Source organism: Catharus ustulatus, chromosome 16 (genome assembly GCF_009819885.2).
Source record: "Catharus ustulatus isolate bCatUst1 chromosome 16, bCatUst1.pri.v2, whole genome shotgun sequence".
NCBI lineage: Eukaryota > Metazoa > Chordata > Aves > Passeriformes > Turdidae > Catharus > Catharus ustulatus.
Genome location: NC_046236.1, coordinates 7,095,402 through 7,121,021, shown reverse-complemented (window position 1 = coordinate 7,121,021; position 25,620 = coordinate 7,095,402). Strand labels below are relative to the sequence as shown.

The following is a 25,620-nucleotide window of genomic DNA, read 5'->3' as shown; positions in this document are numbered from 1 at the left end:
AACAAAAAGTTATTTTCTCATTTTCATGAGACATAATGGAGAGATCTAAACCAAAGAGTACCAGAAATGCAGCTGACTGCTAGGGAATGGGGCTTTTGCTCTCTTTTGCTTGTCTCTTGGCCTTGAAGACAGAGCTTTCAGAGGAAACAAGCTTACAGGAACCAAGTTTATTTCCATCCATTGAGATCAGTGGAGGCCCCAGGAAGAAAACAAGCAAATCTAAATCAAGCATGGGTTATTCCAACCTATTTCTATGAAAAGGTGATGAATTATGCATGAGATTTTTTTACACATTAAGTGATGTGAAGACATGAGTGAATCTTTATGCTCAGGCAATAAAAGTGAGCCAATAAAAACAAGGCTCAGCTCACGCGATGACAAAGCCTGACAATGGTGAGCATTTTCACTTGCAGCCCTTCCTAAACATCCCTCTCTGTAACTGTTTTATTTTGCAATATAAATATACTTTTCATTCCACAATGCAATTTATTTATCAATTATTTAAGCATGGAGATTGATCCTAAAGATATGAAAACAACTCTGAATACTTGCAGATAAATAGCAACACTGTGGGATCCCGACTCAAACGCAGATTTAATCTGAAGTGTGGCTTTTAACAGTTCCCACCATGGAACCCACACATTGCACTGCTTGCTCTTAACATTTTCCCTCTGGACTATTATCTTTATGGATAATGCATGGCAATATTTTTGCAGGAAGAGTTTCATATCTGTGTTCAACATGTGATACCATGTTTAAAGACTTTTCAGCTTTGTACATGGATAAATGTCAAAAGCAGACTGCAATGTTCTTCAGGATTACCCATGAACAGAAAAGACAGTAAGACAACTGATAGGAATGAATCCCTTATTAACAATATCATATAAAGCAGTTATTATCTGCCTGCTATTTTGGTTCTGCACAGGAGGCTCTGAAGAGTGAATGTGTTTTTAAGAAATTGCACAGATAAAAGTCACAGAGACCATTACCTTATTCCTACCCATTCATACTATAATAACAAAGGGCTTGAGGCATGGAGGGAGGAAGAGCAGTAGCATGATTTGTAATGCACAGTTAATTTCTCCAAAAGCCCTTCCCTAACAGCTTATTTGAAGATAAGGGGAAAAGATAAGTTGAAAAAAAATCTTATATGTAGTAGTTATGATACTACAGCATTAAAAAAAAAGAAAAAAAAATCACCACAAAGATATAATTTGGTTCCATTCTAAGGAAAATATGAAGTACAACAGGGAGTTTTCATAATGGGAAGGTTTGAAAAGTTTTTTAGGCTATGGAAGGTGCTACTGTGGAGAGCAGCCAGGGCCCTGCCACGGGGGAAGAGGCAGAGCTGCAGCTCAGCATTGCTGCTGCTCATTTTCCCCAGCAATTGATATGATTGCAATTCCTGGGGAAAGGGGAGAGAGGAGCTGTGCACTCCTCTGTGGCTGCAGTCTGGTGTTCACTATTAACTATTCATGGCAGGAGCTGCATGTCCAATTCTTCCTGGGCTGCCTGTCAGTCACTGATGCTCTGCCTTACACCAGGGCTCTGCTCAGAGCAGGCACCACTTCTGCTCTGCTTGGACTTGGCCCAAGCTGCAGGAAAACCTGAAGAAACTCATTTTCTTCTGACAGGGCAAGTTTGGGAATTGCCAGGGAACACAAATTCCTTTCAGTTTGACACACATCTCTGGTTTGGAAATTCTGGCAATCATGCTCAGGAGTTTAATGATACAAATGCCATAGAGTCTAAAAAGAAGGAGATAGGAAAAGAAGAAAAGGGGAAGAAAAATCCAGAACTCAATATGTAGAAGTATATGAAATAACTTCATTCTTTTTTGTTTTCTTTTCTACTGAGAAAAGAGTAGAAAAAGATAGCTTTCTAATAGAAAGAACTCACGCCAGAACTATTTTGGAAAACATCAACTTCAATCCAAAACAATTACTAAAAATCCTTTCAAATTAAAGCAGTTAAAAACCAGGTCAAATAAAAATAATTTAGGCAAAAAAGCCACTATTACATCTCTGGGACTTTTTTTTTTAATTTAACCAGTACCATTCAAAAAATCTGCGGGCCTTTCTAATTTTGAGAAATAATTGTGTAAATCTAGTATTGAAAGGCATAAAAGGCAAGTTTATTTCAGCACTAAAACCACATCTTAATTATGTATATGTTCAGCCTCTGAATTGGGTTCTCTATGACATCACATCTGGTATTTGCAGCTCATCTGTAGCTGATTCAGACAGTTATAACCAGCAGTCTACTAAAAGAAACAAAAATATCAATCAAAAGTATTAAAATTGAAAACAAAATTGAGTACACGGAAAAATGCCAACAGCAACATGTGAAAAGAAAATTCAATTATGTTCATGCTAAGAACAGTTATTACAAATAAATGTGGTCAGGAACAGCAGAGCTTTTTCAGTCAATGTTAGATAAGGTAAATTGACACCTGAAGGAAAGCCAGACAGGTTTTTGAGATGCAGAGCAGGGTGAATTCTGTTCTGCTGTGCCCCACGTCCCCTCTGAGTGCAGCCCCCAGGAGCAGAGCAGAGCAGAGGAGCCCCAGGAGCAGGGCAGAGCAGCCCCAGGAGCAGGGCAGTGCAGCCCCCAGGAGCAGGGCAGTGCAGCCCCAGGAGCAGAGCAGAGCAGCCCCCAGGAGCAGGGCAGTGCAGCCCCAGGAGCAGGGCAGTGCAGCCCCAGGAGCAGGGCAGAGCAGCCCCCAGGAGCAGGGCAGGGCATTGCAGCCCCCAGGAGCAGGGCAGGGCAGTCCCCAGGAGCAGGGCAGGGCAGTCCCCAGGAGCAGGGCAGGGCAGTCCCCAGGAGCAGGGCAGGGCAGTCCCCAGGAGCAGGGCAGGGCAGGGCATTGCAGCCCCCAGGAGCAGGGCAGGGCAGGGCATTGCAGCCCCCAGGAGCAGGGCAGGGCAGCCCCAGGAGCAGAGCAGAGCAGCCCCAGGAGCAGGGCAGGGCATTGCAGTCCCCAGGAGCAGGGCAGAGCAGCCCCAGGAGCAGGGCAGCCCTGGCAGGGCTGGAAGCCCAGGCTGCAGGAGCAGGCTCGGGGGTCTCACTGCACTCTGCTCCTGCAGATGCACAGGGAGCAGCCCAGCAGTGCTGGGGAGGCTCTGCCCTTTAACAAACGGAAGGTCCTCACCAGCCAAAATGGTTACAAACAATTTCATATTATTGTTGATGTATGGAAGCGTTGCAAAACTTCTGGCACAATCAGATTTATCTTGAGAAGCATTAAAAACCACCCAGTGAAAAAGCAAGCAAGATTACTGGAGGAAGAAGTGGAAGAAGCCTTTTAAGCAAATCTCCTAAGTGTTAACCTCTTTGGCTTTGGACAGCATTTTTAGAAAGCAAGCCAAACCCTCCCTTCCTAAATCAGTTTATGCTGCAGTCATGCTTTATTCAGAAGTTAAGCATGACAGCATGACTTCTTAGGTAGTTTCTATTTCAAAAGGCAAGTTTTCATACCATATATAAGATTTCCAGTAAAAAATGGATAAATATGCTTAAATAAGATAAAACTAAATAAATATTTCACAGTAGAAGTTTTCATACTCATTTGCCATTGTAGATGCCATGAAAGCCACAAGCTTAGAGGCGTTTAAGAAAAAAAAAAAGAAAAAAACCAGATTTATAGTTATAGAACAGCCACTGGCTGTATTTTCAAAGAAAAGTCAGAGATTTTAATATACAATTCTCTTGGACTTCTTTTAAAATTTCATCCCTTGGATAAAGAATGGAATTGGTGCTCTTCCTTCTAAAATTTATCATTCATTGCATGATATTTAACCAGCAGTTTAGCATGTTGGTGCTTGAATTTAAAATGTTAAATCACTTGAGGATACAACCAAGCAGTGTGAGCTTTGTCTATCTGCATGCAACAGATTTCAGGTTTCCTAAAAACATTTACAATTCTAATGTTAATTTACCATGAATCAGGCACCATTTGTTTCTAGGTTAACAGAGCCTATATTCTGGTTAGTCAGAAAAAGCCTTATTTTTATTATACTGGTTAGATTCAAGCATCTGCATGCCACTGGTCCCTAGGTTAGGCAGAATGTGTGTGTGTGTCTGGGGTATTTTGATCAAAACCAAATCACAGTATCACTGCAGCACTTTGCAAAATTGAATCATAAATATTGCAATTTAATACTATGTAAATCAATGCAGGCAAGTATACAAAGCCCAGCTGGAAAATCTGTTTTACATGTCCAAGAAGAAACCTGCCTAAACTCACACAATAAATAAACATTTGAAAAAAAGAGAAAGAAAAACAGACTTTGCAGTGCTGTGCTATTGGGATATTAATATTATGAGAGATGTTGTAAAAGATGGTTTATTGCTTTATTATCAGTCTTATACAAGGGTGAGACATTAAAGGTGTTACATTCAACACCATAACATCAGAAGCTGCTTAATTCTTCGTTACAATGCCTTATGTTAGTTTTTTAGCCAATCAAATACTTTATGAACTTTGCTAGTGTTTTTACACCAGTCATTAACTGCTTTGCTTCCCACGGATTTGCCACAATGAATCATTTTTCCACCAAACATTTAACACTTGACAAACCCATATGATACATCTTAAACTTCTAACTTTCTAAAAGGTTCTATTTCTAAACTTTAAAATCTTTTACTATCTTACTTAGCATACTGCTTTGCTTACATAACACATATTTCTGTTTGCTTAAAACATATTTCTACTTAAACAACAAGTTCATATTCTTGTTTTATGTCCATTTGACTTTAATGCTCTGATTCTCCAAGGCCTGAGGTCGAACCCTGTACCCATCTCCATCTCTGTTCGTGCAAGGCCCTGAGAGCTCTCTGTGCCTGCATTTCCCACACTCTGCTTTTTGGCACCTTGTCAAAGAGGGGCACTTCTGCTCCCAGACATGTGGCTACCCTTGTGTTCCAGGGAATGGCAGCCCTGCTTCTGGTGAGCCACACATCCTGTCTGATGCCTGAGGAGTTCATCAAAATCTGTCTCAGTGTTCCCAGCCAGGCAGCAGACTTTGCTGTGGGGGTTAAAGAGCATTGCTGAGACTGGAACCTTCACTTACCCAGTCTAATTCCATTCCTATCCTAAACCATTCCTAATGTGTCTCAAAACCTATTTGAAATATTCTGGCCTCCTCAGCCTTTCATAAACTGTCATGAAAATAATCAAAAGAAGAGAAGAAATATTTGGGCCTACATATTTATCTTTTTTTCATGTCTCATATCTTGAAATAATTTTATTTCACTGGGAAAACAAAATGTAGTCTTGTGTCTGGAGGTGGACAAGCTCTTTTCAAACAATGTCTGAGAAGAAAAGGTTGATATGGTTTGTCTTTTCGTGCTTGGTCTCTCTCCAGATCACTTTAAGAAATCAGTAAATAGATGAAGTGGTAAAGGAGAGGAACAACACTGAGCCATAAAAAATAGGTTCTACAAAACTTATGTGGGTTTCTGTGCATTATGTGTTTTTCTTTACCTCTGCCAGTATTAGGAAATAAAAACCAAGGGAAAAAATCCAAAGACATAAAATAGTCTTCATTTCCAGAATGTTTCGAATAAAGGCAAAATGGTATTAGAAGAAAACCAAATATTTAGGACACAAATCCATGCAGGCCACAGGCTGAATGCTGAGTTTTAAAAACTCAATGCAAGAATGAGAAGGAGGGCTGCAAAAATTATTTTAAATGGCATTTGCTCTTTCTTGAAAGTCAGTATAGTTTAAAATTGCCCCAACTTTATAGAGCCACCCCAGTGCCTATGAGATGAGAGCAGTGACCAGCCATGAAATAACCACACTGGCTCCTCTTGGCCACAGATACACCTCTCACATCATCCTGCCCATTCCCCATTCTACCAACTGAATCCTGTCTAGCTGAAACTTCCCCAACCCACTTCAAATTATGCAGAATGAATTTTGCTATGGTCCATGACTGTTGGTGAGCCCCTTAATTCAAAACACAGGTCATTATTTATTCTACTGTATGGAACACATTTTTTCTGTGAATTTATTGGATGCAATTCATCCTAGGGGCAGCTAATACAACCTCTGTCTGAGGTTTTCCCCTCACTCAAGAATAAAATTTTGCTAGTGTACAAATGACACCTCTTTGATTTTCAGATGAAATCCTGCAAGAGCTCTCACACAGAGCTGGTTTATGTCCCAGAAGGCTGTGAACATATTGTCTTAGATGCTAGCTTGGAAAGGTAAATGAATAATCACACATTCAGAAAGGATCAACAGCACCACCAGAGGCAGCAGCCCAGTATTTCCCTGAGCGAAATTCTCATGTTGTCTCTGAGTCAGGATTCATTACCCTTCTGTCTTTCCTTGAGTTTTCATTTCCATTACTTAGAGAAATATTTGTTTCCCACAGCTTCAGGTAACGACACCACCATCTCAGCAAGCTCATGGCTGTGGAAGCAAAGTCTTGTTACAAACTGCTGCGTATTACACAGGGACAGCCTCACAGAGAAACTTCCCACAAACAGGCACTTCATTTCAGCTCTAATCTGGTGTGTCACTACAGCAATTCCATTGCTGTCCTGTCCTCAGCACTCTCCTTTCCACTGGCTTGCTTTCTGCATCTCTATCCCTTCATTTGAAATTCTTTTTGGTTAGAATAAAGCTCTGCATTTCACAAAGTAGTTCTTAAACTACGTTCAGATAACAAGCAATTCTGTAAACATTAATGAGAAACAGGGTCCCTACAAATTTTTATAGCTTCTGACTGTGACTGTAAGGTCACACAGAAGTTTTGATTTGGGGTTTTGGTTTTGTATTTTTAGTGTCTGTAGGGTTTTTATAAGGGCTCACTCCTATGTGGATTCTCTTCTCTCACTTCAGAGGCTTCTTCCCACTCCTAGGTGCCTATTTTCACAAAAACTGTAGCACAGAATTGTCTTTCAGGATTCTACATTCTCCCACAGCTGTAAGAAGAGGTGTGAGCATTCAGAGCCATATTATGGACCCACAGAGATAAGAGCATTGTCAGCAAGGCAAAGAGTTAAAACCCCTGTAATATTTTAAAATAAAAAAAAGAAAGCATTCACAGTGAAAAGGCATGGCCACATGACTCTATGTCACAAGTGCTTACACAGTGACATTGAAGACTACTTACACTGTGGAACAGAACATTACATAGCTTCATGGCCACCTATCGAATACAGCTTGTAGTTAAATAATCTCACTCAGAAATTCTGGCCCTCTGGCAGCCACAGGGATTTTTGCCACTGATATTCAAGAAAACACATTTTCATGCATGGTATTTACTTGGTAAGAGACTTACTGGTTTCCATGCTTTTGTTGCACAACTGTGGATTATGAAGAAAGATGTGAAACTTCCATGTCATGCCAGGCTCATGGTTAAGGTTAGAAAAAAGACTCATATTTCAACTTTTTTTTTCCAGATGAACAGTAAAACAGTAATTCAATTTATGGGTGCAGTACCTTAAGAAATAAAAGCCTTACAGGAATATTGAAAGTGAGAACATTTTTGTAATTACTACCAAGAAGGAGGAACACAATAACACTTGGAATTAAAGCCCTTCTATTATTATTTGGCAATGTTGCAATTCTGATTCTTTACTCCTTTTTCAAACACAACAGTGATGTCTTTAAATCATATTTTTACTGGTCATGATAGAGAGGCCAATTGCAAAAGGCACTTGTATAGCACCTTTAATCCAAAATCTCAGAATACTCTACAAATAGCAATTCAACTTCCTAACACAACTACCTCCTCCAATGTGCTAACAGCTCATTTTACAGCAGGTGAAACCCAGGCAGAGGGAAGTTGAGTCATCTACCTAAGGTCACATAACAAATCCATCGTCTAACTCCAAAATACCTCCTTGGATGTTTAAAGTCCCCAAAATATTTATAGGGTCTGCTTAAGAAGAAAAACAAACTCCCTCAGATTCACAGTTGATTTTTAAAGTAATTGGCTTCAGGATACTATTAATACACTTTTCTTGGTAAAACATTTGTTACAAAACTGTGCTCAATATTACTGTTCTGAATCTTTTCTGCTTTGAAAATGAAAAGTAAAAAAACCTGTTTCTGCACTGTAGTAGCATCAGGCCACTCACACAGGGCACTGCTATTATGAAACCTGCATGAAAGAACAGGTACAGTGCTGAGAATGGCCAGAATTCCTCTTGAACAACTGAATAATTCAGTTTTATCACTGCTGGTTTTGCTCATATTTGATACAAGGGTATCTCCTCCCCCCCATTTTTGCTACCTGTGCCTATATGCACACCTGCAGGTGCAAGCAGAAAGAAAACAAGATTAAGGGTGGTTAAAACATTCAGTGCAGGGCTGCCTTTCATTGCCAGCACTGAACTCCAAGGCACAGGGAAAGTCCTCAGGAAAAGCCTGCAGTGTTCCTTGATCAGGACAAACACAACCAGCAGCTCTCCCACACTGCCACACGAAACACTAAATCAGCCACTTGGCAGCTGTGTGCCAGCTTGCTGCCTGACTTTGCTGATGAGAAGCTACAGTTCACTTCCGGGCTTGTTCTCCTCAAGCCCAGTTTCCAGAGAACAGATGAGAAGTCCCTAGAAAGGGACTATGGACAATACTGGTTAAAGCAACTCTAATGGAACCAAATTTACTGAATTAATCAGTTCACTTTTTGTGTAGTTTTCCATAAGAAACAAAGAGTTGAAAATCTGACATTATAACGTGGCATAAACAAGAGCAAAACCAACTTCAGACACGTCAGAGGCACAGTCCTTGTGAGGCTGATTTCTTCCTCCCTGTTTCAACAGTGAAGGTCTTCTTTAAATACAAGAGACACAATTTACTCTTTGTAGGACATCATCCTCAGTGTGATTAGAGGTCTCAGTAGCACTTCTATTGTCTGACAAAAGTCAGAGACCCCAAGACCATTGCAGTGGGAAAAGGTGTGAGTGTGAAAAAATTTGAAATGAGGAACTAACTTGAGCTTGTTGTGGCCTCAAAGAGAAAAATGGCAGGAAAAGCAAGGCAATAAAAATATCTGCAATTCTTGGTCATTATTTACATAGCTGCATCACCACTGCTATTTCTAGAAAGAGCAGTCATTATTTACCTTGCAGCTGATTAAAGATCTTGGCTACAGAAGGCAAATTGCTGCAGCATAACTAAGATAAAATTAAAACTAAAAAATTACACATTTACTCTATTCTTGTGTTAGATTAGCTAAAATGTTAATTTTTGTATGCAAATTAAGCTAACTTAAATGTGAAACAGGCATACAAATGTATCTGTTAAAAGCTGGACATAATTAACTGTGCTGAATTTAAATTATATACGCTAGTGTGACTTTTCATAAACAGCCAAGGTCTCAGTTATACGACATGGAAATTTGGTCCCCCAACAGCTGGCCTGCAGTGCCTTTGATGTAAAAATTTATCAAAATGAAGGCTTGTGTGAATATTCACAGTGCCTTTTCTGCAATAATTTTTTTCAATTATTGATAACAGATTAATGAGATAATAGTAATGCAAATGCATTTCCACCCTGTTTTTATTCATAATGGTTCTGTGACATTCAGAGAATATTAACAAATTAAAAGGACAAGCCACATGTGGAACTAGAAACAGCTCTTTCAGGGAGAAATAGGTACAACTTCTTGATTATTCAGATTACAGCTCTCTAAATGAGACAACTCACTCCAAAATCAAAGCAGAACTTCACAGACTCCCTTTGTAACACATGACAGGTCTATCAGCAATAACAACTTCACCCTGGGCTGAAATGAGAGCAGGCCATTATCTACATTCTGTGATTTCTTTCAAGCAGAAGACACCTGTATGCTATAGAAAAGCATTCACTCAATGACTGAAAAAGGAAACAGATGGAGTTGGGTAAAACACACAAAGACTAATTTGACAGCACAGAAAGGAGTAATTTCAGTCCATTAGAGAGGAAATACCTCTTTAATGACAAAACTAAGGATTTAAGAGCAGAGTCCAGTTGCACAGTCATTTATATAAAAAATGTCATGAGAATAAATAGCAACTGCCTTTGGTAATATTCCTCCCTGTTGAGGGGCTGGGACAAGGAGGATGCACAACTGAAGCCTGATCTTGAAGATTAATATGATGCTCCTGGGAATCTCCCTGCCTTGCATATGGATCCAGCTCAGAACTAGAGATAGGGAGAAAATTCAAAGTGCAACAATAGCCTCCTAGGAATACTTGGGTGAGAGCAAAACTGGGAAGCTACACAAAAAACAGTGTAGGGAATTAAAAACATGATGAAGGCAAGAGGAGCTGAGCTGTACAGACAGCTACACGTACCAGACTTCTGCAGAGAAGCCTTACATGGCATGGCTTCAAGGAAAAGGGATGGATCCAGCCAGGGCACAGCAAAGTCAAATCTAGGCTGACACAATATATATTCCAAGCACACCACTGCTGATTAACACAGTGCCAGTTGATCTATGTATTTGGCACTATCTTAAATGAACATCTAAATTTTTGAAGGGGGTAAATAAACACTCTTTACATAAAAGGAAAGATCTTAAAAAATGTAATTCAGTTAAGCTTCCCTCAAACCTCAGTCTCAAAATTGAAATGAGTTGCTGAATTGCTGCAGAACGCCCTTAGCTTCCTAAGCATGGTTCATACTTTCAAGCAAGCCCAAATGAATGCCAGCAAATATCAACAAACTTCAGCGTGCACTGGAAGACACTTGCCTAGGAAATCACAGAGGGCAAAATCCTGATTTGAGAACTGCAATGCAGTATTTGTTGGCAGGGCTGTTGCTATATTTATTTATTAGTGCCACTGACCCCAGAAAATTATGTCAGAACCTGCAATTTAGGATTTTCACGGTCTGTAAAATCACAGGGTAAATACCCAGCCTTCAACAACCCAAAGTATTTGCAGCCCCATAAAGCATTAGTGAACTTCCAACCATTGAGGAGAACAGATCCCATTCTTAATATTGCCCTGAGGCATTACTGAACACAAACAGGTCCACCTCATCACACCCACCAGACCCTACAGCTGGCTGGGTTAACACCCATGAGTCACTTTGCATTTAAAGGGATGTGCTCCCACACTGCAATGCAACCCAAGATGCAGCAGTACTCCCAGGAAAGTCTGTTTACTTCTGCAGCCTTCCCGAATTTCCTGCTATGTGACATGAACAGTGATGAGATTCATAGGACTTCTCCCCATAATGTAAATGTCAGTACAACCTGAGTGATTTGGGGCAGGGGCAGTCTTTTCTTCAAGGGCAACAGGGTTTTGTGTGCATGTATGAAAGAATGGCACAATGGCAACCAAAATTGCTCCAGGGCAAAAATAAGGGCTGGGAGGTGGCGTGGATTTCTCTTACTGATTTTCCTGTAAATGTTCTGGTCTGCAGATGGAACTGTGCAAGACCTACTGTAAACTGTTCACAGTTTTTCTTCTGTCCAACTGATTGTTTTTGTCCCCTCCCCATTTTGACCCCAAATAGCTGACAAAGTCAACGATGACTTCTACACCAAGCGCCGGCACCTGGCCGAGCTGGCAGCCAAGGGGAGCCTGCCCCTCCACCCGGTGCGCCTGGACGAGGAGAGAGCCTACACCATCGACAGCGGGCTCACCAGGCAGAACGGCAAATCCAGGATGGGCAAGATACACACACACCCCCTGGGCTACAACTCCCACTACAAGACCTGGGACCCCAACGACCCGTCCCTGAGGCGGCAAGCGTTCACCAACAAGGGCAAGCACGGCATGGGGGACCCGACGCTAAGTGACCCGCTGACCACCCGGAGCCAGCACTACTTGGGCCCACAGCCATACTTCATAACCAACAGCAAGACAGAAGTAACTGTTTGAGTTCGTTTTCTTTCTCTTTTTTTTCTTTTTTCTAATGAAATCCTTTAAAAACCACACGCAAATGTATTCACAACACAAACACTCAACTGAAAGGCAAAAAAAAAAAAAAACCCCAAACAAAACAAAACAGAAAAAAAAATTTAAAAACCAAAAAAAAAAAGAGGAAACAGAAGGAAAGAACTTCCACCTGGACACTCTTGGTATCTAGCCAGCTGTAGGCTGAAGAGTGGGTTAATACCATTCAGCAATACACACTGAAGGTTGAATTATAAACTCCATTTGTATTTCACAATGGAACACAAACCCTTGTGACTAAATTTTTTTACTTGAAACTAAAATCCATGATGAGAAGTAGCACAATCTAGAGAAACTTTATGTCTGCTTAAACATACACTATGTTCCTGCCTTGAGACAGAGGAAGAGAGAGAGAACAATATACTGTAATATATTATTTCGGAGAGGAATTTTGTATAAAACTTATTAATAATCACTAGATCTGTGAAAAACCGAGAGCAAACATCTTGGTATGATCCCCAACATCTATTATTGTACTTTCACGTCATCCTATAGAGAACGCAAAAAAATATATATACAATAAGGGGCAAAGACACTTTCACATGGAATTTATGAAGACTGTTATGATTTAGTGCATATGGGACCTTTCTGGCTGGTAGAGAATTCTGCAGGATGGTAACAGCAGAAGAATTCATTTCAGTTTACTTCGTTTGATTTGAAATTTTTGGGAACCTCCAAAATAAGAAGAGAGACTTCATATGGCACAGAAAGCTGCTGGGGGGAAAAGGGCATCAGAATATTCCCTCTCAGTCCTCCTGTTTTCAGGCAGATGGTAACAATTCTCACTTTGCAGACTGTCAGGATTTTTTCTTCACCTAAATGTTTTGCCTATCTTCAACTGCTTCAGACTGAAATTAAGCGTGGGTGGTGCCTTTACTGTATTACTATTGTTCAATGACAGTCTTGTTCTTCAAAGTGACCCCTCTGTTCCTTTAAGGTAGCTCCTCATGTTTTGCTAAGGATGACAAGGGTTCTGCCCTGCTCAGCCTCCTCTGTTTGTTCCAAAAGGAAACTGGACTACATCTCCATGCAATGGTTGCACAGTCAAGACTATTTTAGTTAGCCCCTTCATTTACCCAATTTCAACCTTTCCCCTCCAGTCTCTCATTTTGTATTTGCTTTTAGCCATGGTAGTTCTCTGTAGTTCAAGTAAATGTTATCTGGTATATTGTCTCTATCGTTTGGCTTTCTCTAGTGGCGTTCCCTCTTGGTGGGCTGTGTGGTGGAAGAGGCTGGTCCAGCATCAAACAGAGATCTGGGGTTAAACTAAACAAACAATTGGACTCATAGTCTTGACTGGGGTTCTGATGAGCAGGATGCCTTGTTTGTGTGAGTAAAATCACTCCTGAACTGGGGACTGGTAGCAAACTCACAGTCCTGGGCCTGTAAAGGCTTTGACACATCCACAAAGAGACAGAGTTGGGATGGGATGGCAGGCAATGCATTCAGTCCTTCAATAAATTCCTGCCCTTCCCCCAATACAAGTCACTTGGCTAAGTCCCAACTAGCTGTCCTACTACAGTTGCATTCTCACCAGCTGTCAATTCTTCGGGAGATTAGTTTTGGAAGAATATTCAGGGAGGAGTGAGAACTGTTATGTTGTACGAAGAATTGGAAGTGGCATTTCTTACTGTACTCAACTGACTGTCAGTGCTTCTGCTTAGTCAAGGATGCAAGGGCTAAGATTTTGAAATCTGGTTAAATGGAGATACCTTTTTTTAGCTATATCAAGATTGATTTGCATCCTGAGAACACCGGTATCTCTCCATAAGCGTGCTGCTAAATTTTATGATCATATGTTTTAAGACTATCAGAAGTGGACAAAGCCCACAAGACAAATACTTTGCACACAACCCAGACTCTCCACTATTTTACTTTTATTCCCTTAATCTTTATTGCCTTCACAACTGGCTGACTTAATTTGACCCTTTATGGAATGTTGCTGTTAATCCATATGCTTTAGATACACATTACAGCTGCACTCTAATTCACACAGGTTTCGTGTAACTTGAGCATATTTTATGTGGAAATATTTTAGTAACTGTATGTTCTGTAAAGTAAACCCGTGTTAATACTTGTTAACTACAGAGTTTATGATACCAATAATACTTCCTACAATAAAATGTTTGTTTGTTTTTTAAGAATGTTTATTTGTAAACATATGTATTCACTATATTACTATGAATTTCTTACCTGGCAATAAAACTGATTCTAAGTGAATCCAACTTGGTGGCTCATTCCTAAACTTGTATAACTGGGCCAATTTCTGAAGTGAGCTTTTGGAGCAGCCAGTGGGGTTCATACCAGCACAAAGGATGGTTTGCCCCTGCCAGTGTGAGCAGGGGGTTCTTTGGAAATCAACTGCATGTTATCTGCATTACGGAGAAGCTGGGTGATGTTTGAGGCTCCTTCCAGGCCTAACCATTTTGAGATTTTATGACTCCCTGTTACATGCAATACAACACAAGATACAGAGGCATTGCCAGCCTTGCAAAGCTTCACGTGTCCTGTAAGCCTCCAGGCATCACACACACCTTGTGCTACTTGATCAGTCAATTAATGTTTTGAGGGACAACAACAAAAAGATAAGCATGCCCAAGGACACAGGCTGTTCTTCATGAATGCCTGGGAATTTTGCAATGAGCCTCAGACACATCCAAGGATTGCAGCTATCCAGTGAGAGCAAGGGAAACACTGATGTATTCTGCTTCAAAAATTTTATATATTCATTAGAGAAGATCCTGTACACAACACCTGTGTACCAAATCTGCTGGAAAAGAAAGTCCTTACAGTCCTTAGTAGTGCTAATGGCTTGTAAAGCTCAGAGAACCTTGGTAGAGAGTTTGGGTAGCTTCTTCTCCTTTCTTTGCTGAAATGATAATGAATAAATTTCAGAAGAAGAAACAGGGAGTCAGGAAACCCAGCTTCAGAATCCACTTACTGCATGACCTGGTGCAAATTCTTTAGACAGTTTATGAGCCTTTGGAAGCCATGACATATTATCAGAGGGAAAACATCAATTCAAAAGTATTCAGAGTTAGCCTTTTTATAGAGTAGAAAAATCTAATTTTCAATTTACACCTTTATGGGTGCCAGGAAATAACTCATAAAAGTCCATTTTCTGTTAGAGGAGCATTTCCCTGCCTCAGGTATAACTACAGAAACAATCCCTTTCTGCCAGAGGGCTTAGGAGAGACATACAGGGTTTGGTCAGTACCAGGAAAATTCTGAGCAGCCTTACAATCTGGGAAGCCCAGCAGCCAAGTGGAGCACTGGCCTAACCTGCAGTAGACACAGATTTCTGCTACACCAGCCCATCTATGCACATGTTCCTAGCAGTAAATTCCTGACTGGAATCACAGAAGGCAAAAGGGCCAACTGCTTTGCTAGTAGAAGTGTCTCAGTATAGCTTGTGTTCTTCCAGGTACATGAAAACCTCCAAAAAAACACCACTGGAACATGTTTTTGTGTTTCCACGTTTTTCTCCTCTTAGGACAGCCTGACCCTTTTGACACCACTAGCAAGAACTGCACTGGACTCCCATCAGCGTTTCTTCCATAAGGTTTATTGATCTTAGCACAGATGCACTGACTGCAAACAGAAAAGTGCACTGTCAAGAAAGGATGATGATCCTGTACAGAGTTAAGGAGTATGAAAGACCAAAGGCTTCTGGTTTAGAGCCCTTTACCCTGGCAACATATGCTCTCATGACTAAATCTTTAGAGCATGATCCTTAGCTTACACAAACTGAAGATGTGATGGCTTATATAAATAGAGGATCAGGTCTCATGAGATTTCACACTACAAGGTGTCTTCATGACTCACAACTTTAGATTTTAATGGATCTGGGAAAAGATTCATGCTTTGCTCTGTTCTTATAGAATGGTTATTGAATTTTGGGTACTAAATAAATAACCCTAGTCCACAAATCCCTTTTGCACACAATCCTAAGCACTTTATTTAATACTGGTCTCTATACTTGAATACATGAAGGACTTCCAGTGATAAATATAGTCTTCACTGTAATTATATCATCTTTCTATTTGGCATAGATAATTTTATTTTGCTAAAAACAGTTGTGACAGGCAATATTATTGTATTAAACTACATAATCTCATATCATCTGCTGCTGAAGATGTGATCATAGGATGAGTACCACAGTAGCAAAAAGTGAACATTGTTATTTTTATCAGTGGGAAAGTCATACAGCTCTGTTTTGAAAAGTGTCTGTAGAAACAATCTTGGAATTCATACTCCATGCTTTAGACATTTCCAGACTCAAATTTTGCTAAGCCTGCAAGCTAGGTGAGTCCTCATACCTGCCAACTGAATCAGTAACTTTAGCATGAAACCAGGCCTTTCCTCCCCATGCAGGTGCACTAATGAAAGCCAGGACCGAATTAGGGTACTGGTTATACCCCACATCTGCACAAAAGCAGCTGTCATACAAATGCAACTATGGAAGAAGCAAACATTCCTGCAGAAGGTACACTATGAAGAGTTTGACACACCTCATTCAGCTGTGCAGGCCCTGTCATGCTAGTAAAGCATGAGAGAGATGTGGTTGTCCCCAGTGACAGCCTTTTGTGACAGCCTGATCCTAGTTCTAGGCATTTCTTCCTATGTCAGAATCTGCCGAATAAACAATCCTGAACAGGCCATGCTCCCTGAAAAGCCATTTTCATCCAACAGCCACTCTCCTAACAAGACAATGGTGTTATTCAACAGCAAGGTGTTCTCCCTTAAATTTCAGTGTTCGCCTTCAGATCTAAGGGACCCATTCAAGGAAGGGGAAGTTTTGGATTCAGACTAACCTGAGGATAAGTTCAGAGCCCCCACCTATTACTGCTGCTCCCATTTCACATAACAGAAAAGATGCAATTTGTACCTAAGTTCATGAAGCACTGCTGTACTAAGTCAGGTCCTTCATGGATGCATGAAGAGGCTCTGTACATCTCTTTCTCTGCAGGGAACTTGAAGCTAATTTTTCATCCCCAGGCTATGGTTCAGTGAAAAGTTTTATTTTTTATTAGCAAAGCTAGAATTCAAAGTTAGAATTCAGTTTTTGTCTATGCATTTTGTAATACACTGCTACACACAGTTGCATCCTGTCTATTTAAGTCATATCTTGCTGCCTTCACTTGGCAACTTTTCCTGCATTTACATGGTAAGAGGCATTGTTGCTCATTAGTAGGGGTTGATGTGCTGGCAGAGCTCATCTTCTGAACCTGCACACCAAGTCTTGTGTGCATCCCTCACACTAAATAAGGCCGAGAGAACAATATGTTATCAAAAGTGATAATTTCAAATCAAGAGAGAATGTCAGGTAGTGTTGCTGCTGTTTAATCTGAGGTTGAGCTACAAACAAGAACTGAAAACCAGTAACAATCACAAGCCTTTCAGTGGCCACTGGCAGCATTATTTGATAAGTCCTCCCCAGCAGAAGGTGTGTCAGTGAAACCACTGACTCTCCCTGAGCAGAGTACTTCATTTTTGCTGCATGCAGCTGTTGGCCTCAAGTTCACCCTCTGGGATTTGGGCTTACACTGACATTTTGATCACAGGAGTTGTTAGAGAGACTTTGTCCAATTTCAGTGAATATATTCTTGGAAGTAATTGATCCCCAGAGGAAAGGGTGCTTTACCTGCTACTTTTTATTACTTTAAGCAACAGAAACATTGCAAAAAACTTAGGGAGTTGGAACTAGACGATCCTTCAGGTCCCTTCCAACCCAAACCATTTTATGATTCTATGATTCTGTGCTTTTTTTTTTTCCTTCTCTGCCACAGGTGAAGAGAAGCTAGGCTTTGCTTTGTCCTTATAGGGGTAAGAGAGCTCAAGGATGGCTGCTTTTCTTCCTCTTTTCAAGGCAGAGTTACAATTCAGCAGGAGTTTTTCATACACATCCTGCAGGAGACTGCACTGGCTACTGAGCACAGAGGCAGCCTTTTGACTCCTTTATATACTAGGAGTAAAAAAAATCACGCAGTTAAAAAACATAAAGGTAGACTGGACTACTGTGGATCAGTACTGGCTTTGCAAGTTGGCAGCTACTTTCCACCACCCCTTTGAAGAGGTCAGGAGAATTGTGTGGCATTTTCACAACTGATGCTCTCCAGGGAGCTCCTGCAGCCTTTTTGAGCCCCTCCTCACACACAGCACCTCACCTGGGCTCTCACCTTCCATGCCAAAGTAGCAGTCTTGGGGAACAACCCCGCCCTGAGCACACCTGCATGCACAGACACATTTTACACCACTTGAGCTTTGGAGCTTGACTCCCTAAACCATTTGTGTTTGCAATGCCATCAAAAGGTAACACTGATTTGGAAAATCCATCTAACTGCCTCGCTACATTTTAGGGGCCTTATTTCAGTTTTGAAGATGGGGTCTATAGTCCTAATTTACTTTACTGCTTTTGAAAATTAAATAGTAAAGAATGTGACATTCTAAAGAAGAGACAGTCTAAAGTTTAGGGATGAAAAGTGTCCTTTAGAGCTGTAATGTATTTTGCCATTACTGCTTGGGGAATAATACTAAGGATGATAGAGAGCAACTTGACAGGATTCATTAAGGCAGAGACAGCATGTGTATGCTGTGATGCACAGGACTCTGCACAAGTCTCCCTATGCACAGCAAACTGCTCTGGTTTTTATTAACAGTGATTTATGGGTTTGTTTTTGTGGTTTTATCTTTTTTTTTTTTTCTGTTCTAAAAGATGAATCTAAAAAGCACAATGCTGAGAGTGCTCATAACAAAGGTGCCCTGTTGAACACAGCGAGTGGCACAACTTTGTACAGCATGACTGTGACAGCAAAGCCCCGAGCCCGCACTGCTGAGTTAGTGGCAGGATTGTCAGTGTATGGAAAACCAAAACCCACAGACAACACACATTCACTCTTTGATATGCAGAACTTTAGACTCCACTACAAGTGATTTTTCTAAAGCTGACATCAACTAAATGGTATAGAAAAGGAAATGTTGCAGATACACCACAGGATTGCACAGATCTAGACTGAGCTACAGCTGAGACTGCAGTTCAACAAAATAATGGCTGCAGCATTGCTTGTAGCAAACCACAGTTACCCTGCCAGCATCTCATCCCATCTCATCTCCCTGGATGTCTTGTACCTTTGACACAGCTCATAATGAGTAGGGAAGACTCCACTCTCAGGCTGTTGCTTGGCTTCAATGTGCACATTCAAAGCCCTTGTGAAAGACAGCTAGTTCAGCCACTGGGATACTGAAGTGTGCATGGAGTTTAAACCCAGGTAGAAATCTTATCACTTTCTACAAGAAGCAGAAAAATACATTGAATTTTGAGTCCCAAATACAATTCCCTTATAAATTTCTGCCTAGCTTCTTCACACATTACACTCTTTAGCTTCTTTGACTTTAGGTTAATATTTAGCTGCTTATCTACTAAGATGTTTTTCATGTTTCTACACAAAAAGAGCATCACTATAAATACTGGTACTCTACAGGATCTTACTTCACTGTGTACAATACATTTTATTATTAAATGATGATTTTATTAGGTGAAATATTCTCCAATGCCAGCAGTATTGGAGGAGTATTAGCAGGAAATTTCCCTATCACCCCCAAATCTACTGATGATCACTGTTCAGTTATTCTTCAGGGCTGTACTTTGTTGACAGGTAATATAAAAATTTACTTTCTTAAAAGTTCCTACCTACACTATAAAATCTATTCTCCCATTTTAAATGTTTCCTTTCAAAATAGGAAGACAATACACACATATTTTAAAAAGAGATTGTGTCTTTATAGACTGTGAGTAAACAGAAGAGTGGAGATGCTACACTTCAGTAAAGAGAAAATATCGAATTTTTCACTAACTCAAATCCCATTCCCCATATCTAGAATATTCCAGCCACACCACTGTGGAGTAATACTTTCTCATACAAGAGTACTACAGAGGTTGAAGTGTAGCCAATGCATTTAAACAACTTCAGGGAAAGAGAAAGTCAACTTTCTAATAATGATTTCCAGTATGTTCTATTATCTTTGTTCGCTCTTCAACTGTGACCCTTGAGGATGGGGTCACTTCTGAAAAAGAGAGCTACAAAATTGCATAGCTATTCTGTGTAAAATATTACAGTAATCAACAGCCTTAAAAACTCTTTTCAATTGTTTAATCTGACAATGGGAGGAATATGTATTGTATCCCATATATATATATACACACACACAAGGAATGAACAAACAAAAAAAGGGAAAAACATGAAAAGACATCCTGGTGTGCAACTCCTCCTGTTAACACTGTCAGCATCACAGAACACTCCTCAGGGAGCAGCTTACAACACCAGCAGAAGTAAGCTTGCACTGATACAGTTAAGCAGCCAGAGGACATTACTTCAAAAAGATGTAATGTTTTTCCTTTCTCCTCTGTACTGCCTCTGGGGATTGGCTGGTTGATTCTGTTTGGCTGGTAAATTTTGGGTTTGTTAATGTCAGAATGGGCATATTCTTGCCATCAAACAAAGTAGAGGGAAAAACAGATTAGCAAAAAAAAAAAAAAAAAAAAAATCCACTAGATCAAGAGAAAGGTTACAAAACTTCAGAAGTGACTCGGCTGCAGTAAGGAGCAACACACAGACCTGATAGTACTGCCTGCTAATAACCAGAGAAGTTTTACACCATCTGCTGATTTCCCCTTTGTCAGCTGCACACATGAGAGACACCATAATAAACAGAGGTATTTTTTCTCCCTTGGAGATCATAAGTCTCCAGAACCTGTGGCATATATGTTCACTTACACCCAAGCTGTTAATATATACAAGTGGGAAGAGAACCAGTATTTTTATCAATGTGGAATAGCAGCTGAGACAGACAACACAACCTCCACAGAGGGACATATCCATATGTTACACAAGAGTAGATGCCAGAAAAATAATAGTGGCTGGGGCTTTTCTTGGAGAAAGGCTTTTAACTAGAGGTCAAAAAACTACTGACCATAAAGACTCTGCAAAAACAGATATAGCATGAAATCTTAAAAAACCCTCAAAACTCCAGACATCTGGTAAGTGCCTACTTTACATTAAGCCCCTACTTCTATTATCCAGTTAGGACATACACTTGGTGCAGCCAAAAGCCTTGCCATACATATACTATATTTCTTGATCTTTTCTGTTGCCTAGTAAAGGTTCTCGAATTTGCTGCCAATTCAACCCCTGAAGCACAGATGGGAATAAAAAGCATCTTATCTCCTAGCATATGATTCCATATCATGTTTTCTACCATTTTCAAGCTGTACAATCTCCCAAGCTGCATGACATGCCTGTTTCCCTTGGGAGACTATCTCATATACACCCAGAATCCCAATTCCTCTGTGCACATCCCTGTATGTAATGCTTGAAGTTGTAATAGAGAGGAGCTGTATGCTCTCACCTCTTTTTGTCTTCTTTCAGCAACAGGAGATTTGCCAGAAAGCTTTTTCATAAGGCTCTCATCCAAAACTTCACACTAACTGGAATGTTAGCAGGGAAGGCAATTCTGGGGCTTTGCTGGTAAGCAGAGAAAATTTCTCTGTTTAGCATCCTGATAGAGGTGCAGATTTCTGCCCTGAGTTCACCCAGTGACATCTTAAAAGTGGATGTCTCATTTCTAATGGTAAGGTCTCCAATCCAAAAAATGGCAAGTAGCAGTAGATATCATATACTTTATCAAGTTTTCTTATTCTGGCTTGTGGCATTCTCATAATAAATTAGGGAAGTATGGGTTAAATTAGCCTACTGTAAAATATGACCCTAATGGAAGAACATAATGATCAGTAACTTTCTAATAAACCACACAAAGGAGTCAGGCAACATTCTTCAAAAATTTGTTTCAGACTATCAAAACGCATTTGGGTTTCATTGTCTAAGTCAGTGAGGAGAAGTATTAAATTTACATGTAACTCCTGCCAGTTTAAAAAAAAAGGAAACCAATACAGGAATCAAAAAGTGTTCACCACATAGCATGGGGGCTTGAACTAAACAAGATGGAGCACTGAGGATATCGCACAGTATCACAGACACACACTGTAATTCTGTATGATGGGTAGGAATGAGAGCACAGACAAACAAGTTTCAGAACAACAGTTCAGGCAGTAGAACTGCAAAACACATGGCTTGGTATTCTAACATTGTAAAAGCTGCCTATGAGTCAAGAAATCCAGACAGGTCAAATAGCAAAATCACACAATCTTCCCACCCTGCTCAGATGTAATAAAGCCTCAGCTAGAATATTGTGCCAAGCCTTGGCCATCATTATTCCAGAGATACAAGGGTCAGCTGGAAAGTACCAGGGAAGAAAAAAATCAGTAAGCTTATTACAATCAGTTATTACTTAAATAATCAGTATGAATAAGCAAAACAAACAAAACAAACTGTGAGGAAAACAATGGAAAAAACTGCAGTTGTTTATCCTGCAGAACAGATCACTGAAGAGAGGTATTATGTACAGATTATGTATTTTGCAACAGAGTCACTGAAAAGAAGATGAAACTGTTCATGTCTAGAATTTGGAAAGAGTTAGTCTCATCCTAACCTTCCCTGAGAAGGAAAGGTTCATAAAGAACTTCATGGAGTCACATGGAGAAGACAAGGTGCAGCTGGGTGCAAGTTGCATTGGGAGAGATTTCATCTCAGTAAAAAACAATTTTTTTTTTTTTTTTTTTTTACAGTGAGAACAATTAAACACTGCAGTAACCTTGCCAGGGATGTGGCAGAGTTCCCATGACTGGATTTTCAAGACCTTGATGAACAGGGTGCTGGATCATATCATCTAGGCTCCCTTTCCCATTAATGGCTGGACCAGATGTCCACTCAAGATCCCTTCCAGCCTGAGTTTTTCTGAGAGTTTTCAGCTTCTCTGCTTATACCACTGGCAGTGCAGGTAAGGAGTGACATATATAAACATTGAGGCTGACACTGATCCCTTGATATTTAAAAAACACAGAGGATTCTTTTTTAAGAAGAAAAATTATAGTCAGCAAGCGACAATAAATCATGTTTTAGATGACATTATTATATCTATGCAAAGAGCTGTCAAAAAGAAAAAAATAATGTACACCACCAGAGAAAGGAAAAACCCTCTTGTTGGTGTAGCACAATTTAATCAAGTATTAAAGAAAACCCTTTTGAATGGTGTGGAATGACAAGCAATGAAATGCATTATATACAGAGGCTGTGGGGTTTCCATTGCTAAATGATTTTAAAGAAACATTGAACTGATTCTGTCAAGAATGATTAGCTATTTTTGAACCCTTCTTGAAGAAAGATGGACCAGTCAAAGGCCACTACAGCTCTCCTATTATTTTCTCTTCAAGGCCTAAAGCAAAGATGGGGCAGAAAGTCTTTTTCCCTAGGAAAAAAAGTTTTTTCTCACATCCTTTTATCTGTTAGCAGCAGATGAAAGCCGTAATTAGAAGCATAAAGGTATCTGCTGTTTCCCCCAAATTCAGTGTTGTTATACTGCAATTGCAAATCAGTGCAGAATGTTGCCTAGACAGATTTACACAGCAGCTAAAAGCACATATATTCAGACATGCTGCAGACTGTCTGGGAACAAAGAATCCTGAAGCACAAACTACTCCAACTGTCTTATTATACATTACCAATATCAACTTCATTTTTACCTTTAACAGTAGCTCTTTCATTGCATGTCCTTCCCTGGCAGCCAGCCACAGTTTTTAAAAGGTCAAAATCCTGATCTTCAATATAACATCCCACACAGATGACGTGATCTCAGAGGTAAGGAAAGAACCTGCCTCTGCAAGTCAGCTTAGAGCTACAATCTGAATAAATCATGACTCTGAATTCCATGAAAGCATTTGAAAGGGCAGAAGAATAGAAAAGGGAGGTAGGACAGGCTTTGAATCAAGAAGCAAGCCAGGGCTTCCAAAAACCACAGGTTCCATTTCCTGGACTAAAATGGCCTTCCTCCTTTTCATTTAGGATGATTAGTTCATTTTCTGTGCTATCAGTTCAGTTAAAAAGGAAACGAGTGCTGATTAAAAGACCAGTTATTTGTATAAAATAACCTGTCATCTTACTGTCAGTCTCCTGGAACAAATAATCCAGCCCATCTATGTATGGGGAAAAGGTAAGGAAAGGAATACATTCCCAGAAGAGCTAATAGACAAACTCTATGCAGTCCTACAATGCACCCACAGGGTTAAAGCTCCAAACAGATAAATTCACTGAGAATTTAGGCAATGATATCACCATGACCACAAGTTGGCCTTAAGATAAATAAATGGGCTTTCACTGTTCCCTTCAGGCATTTGCTGTCCCTTGGCACCAAGATGAAATCATAATGCTTTGTAATTACAGATAAAAGGGATTTGACATGAGAGCTCTCCAAACAAGCCAAACATCCTGGAAAGTAGAAAAAAACCCAACAAAAAACCCCCAACAACTTGCCTGCATGCTCATTCTCCATAGTCGAGAATAACCATCAAGACAATTTTCTTATTATTAGCAGCTGTTCAGAAATCAGTGCTGGATTCATTAGTTAAATCAGTGGGCTTTCCTAGAGAAAAAAAAATAAAAAGAAAAGAAAACTATGGAAAGAGGAGGATTTGAGAATAAATTAGTCAGACTGCAATAATGTCAAAAACATGAAAATCTATAGCTCTGGCATGCAGAAATTACACAAACCCAAGTCCCACTAACAAAAGGTAGATTCTAAGCATAACTGAATAACTTTAAGTATAATCACTCATTTTTTAGTCAGCACAGAGGATGGACTCATCTACAAAACTCCACTGAGAAAGATTCCAGGGGTAAGAAAAAAGTATAAGGAAAAAAATAGGAAATGTAATGCCCTGCTATGCCTGTAACTTGGAAACAGCTCTAAACTATAGTTGAGGAAATGTTGCCATCACCCTACAAAGGACAGAATGAAAAAGTATTTCTATTTTCCTATGAGAAGATTATAAGGCATATGAATAAATTCTTTAAAATTACCTCTGTAAGCACTGCTACAAGAGTGCATGTCAATAATATGTTTAAAACTCCTGCTATGGCATTTGTTAGTTGTCCGTGTGCTCTGCGGGGAATCCCCTGGGGATTAATTCTGTAAAAATTCAATTTTTTGACCTGATTTGGAGCTGTGGGCTGCTGTCAATATCAGACTCTCAGCTGCACAGAGGCATTTCTGAAAGTCAGTGACACTCACAAAAGAGTCTTCTCTCCACTGTCAGAAAACTCAGCAATCCAGGTTATTGGTATTAACCCACTACATGGAAAAAGCACTATAAAACAAATGCAAGTTGAATTTATATCAACGATACAGATGTGCATGTGAAGAGCATAGCCCAAAGCCATACTTACACACTGCTATTGATCAAGTAGAAAAACTGTTTAAAATTTTAATTACAAGGATCTCACATTTGCAACAGAAAAACCCCAAGCATGTTAATTCTTTCCTCAGTGAGTTCACCATTAGGAAATGAAGACCACGTTAGGAAACTCAAAGTAGCAGCAGCAGTGATTATTTTAATGTTATCTACTCTTAGGCTGAATTGCTTCCTCCAAGGTATTTTATTATTAGAATGTAAAATACTTTGGCCTAAATAACAGAAACCACAAATGTGACTGCAAATGTGCATCTAACAAGAAGTAATTATCTAGTACAGAACTTTGTATAAGTTTGTGGCACTAATTTTCTACCTGCTTGCAGTACTTGCTTTGCTACTGTGTTACCCTG

At 40.0% G+C, this 25,620-nt stretch overlaps 1 protein-coding gene across 4 annotated transcripts in view; it reads left to right on the top strand.

Annotated features, from left to right (window-relative positions):
• The window catches only part of SHISA9 (shisa family member 9), a 175,598-nt gene extending 161,468 nt beyond the window's left edge, over positions 1-14,130 (top strand). For all 4 annotated transcript variants that reach the window (XM_033074415.2, XM_033074414.1, XM_033074412.1 and 1 more), the window contains one exon: positions 11,468-14,130. In XM_033074415.2, the coding sequence (XP_032930306.1) occupies positions 11,468-11,835 (368 nt within the window). In that variant the 3' untranslated portion in view covers positions 11,836-14,130. The remainder of the gene's footprint in view (positions 1-11,467) is intronic.
• The last annotated feature ends 11,490 nt before the right edge of the window (positions 14,131-25,620 follow it).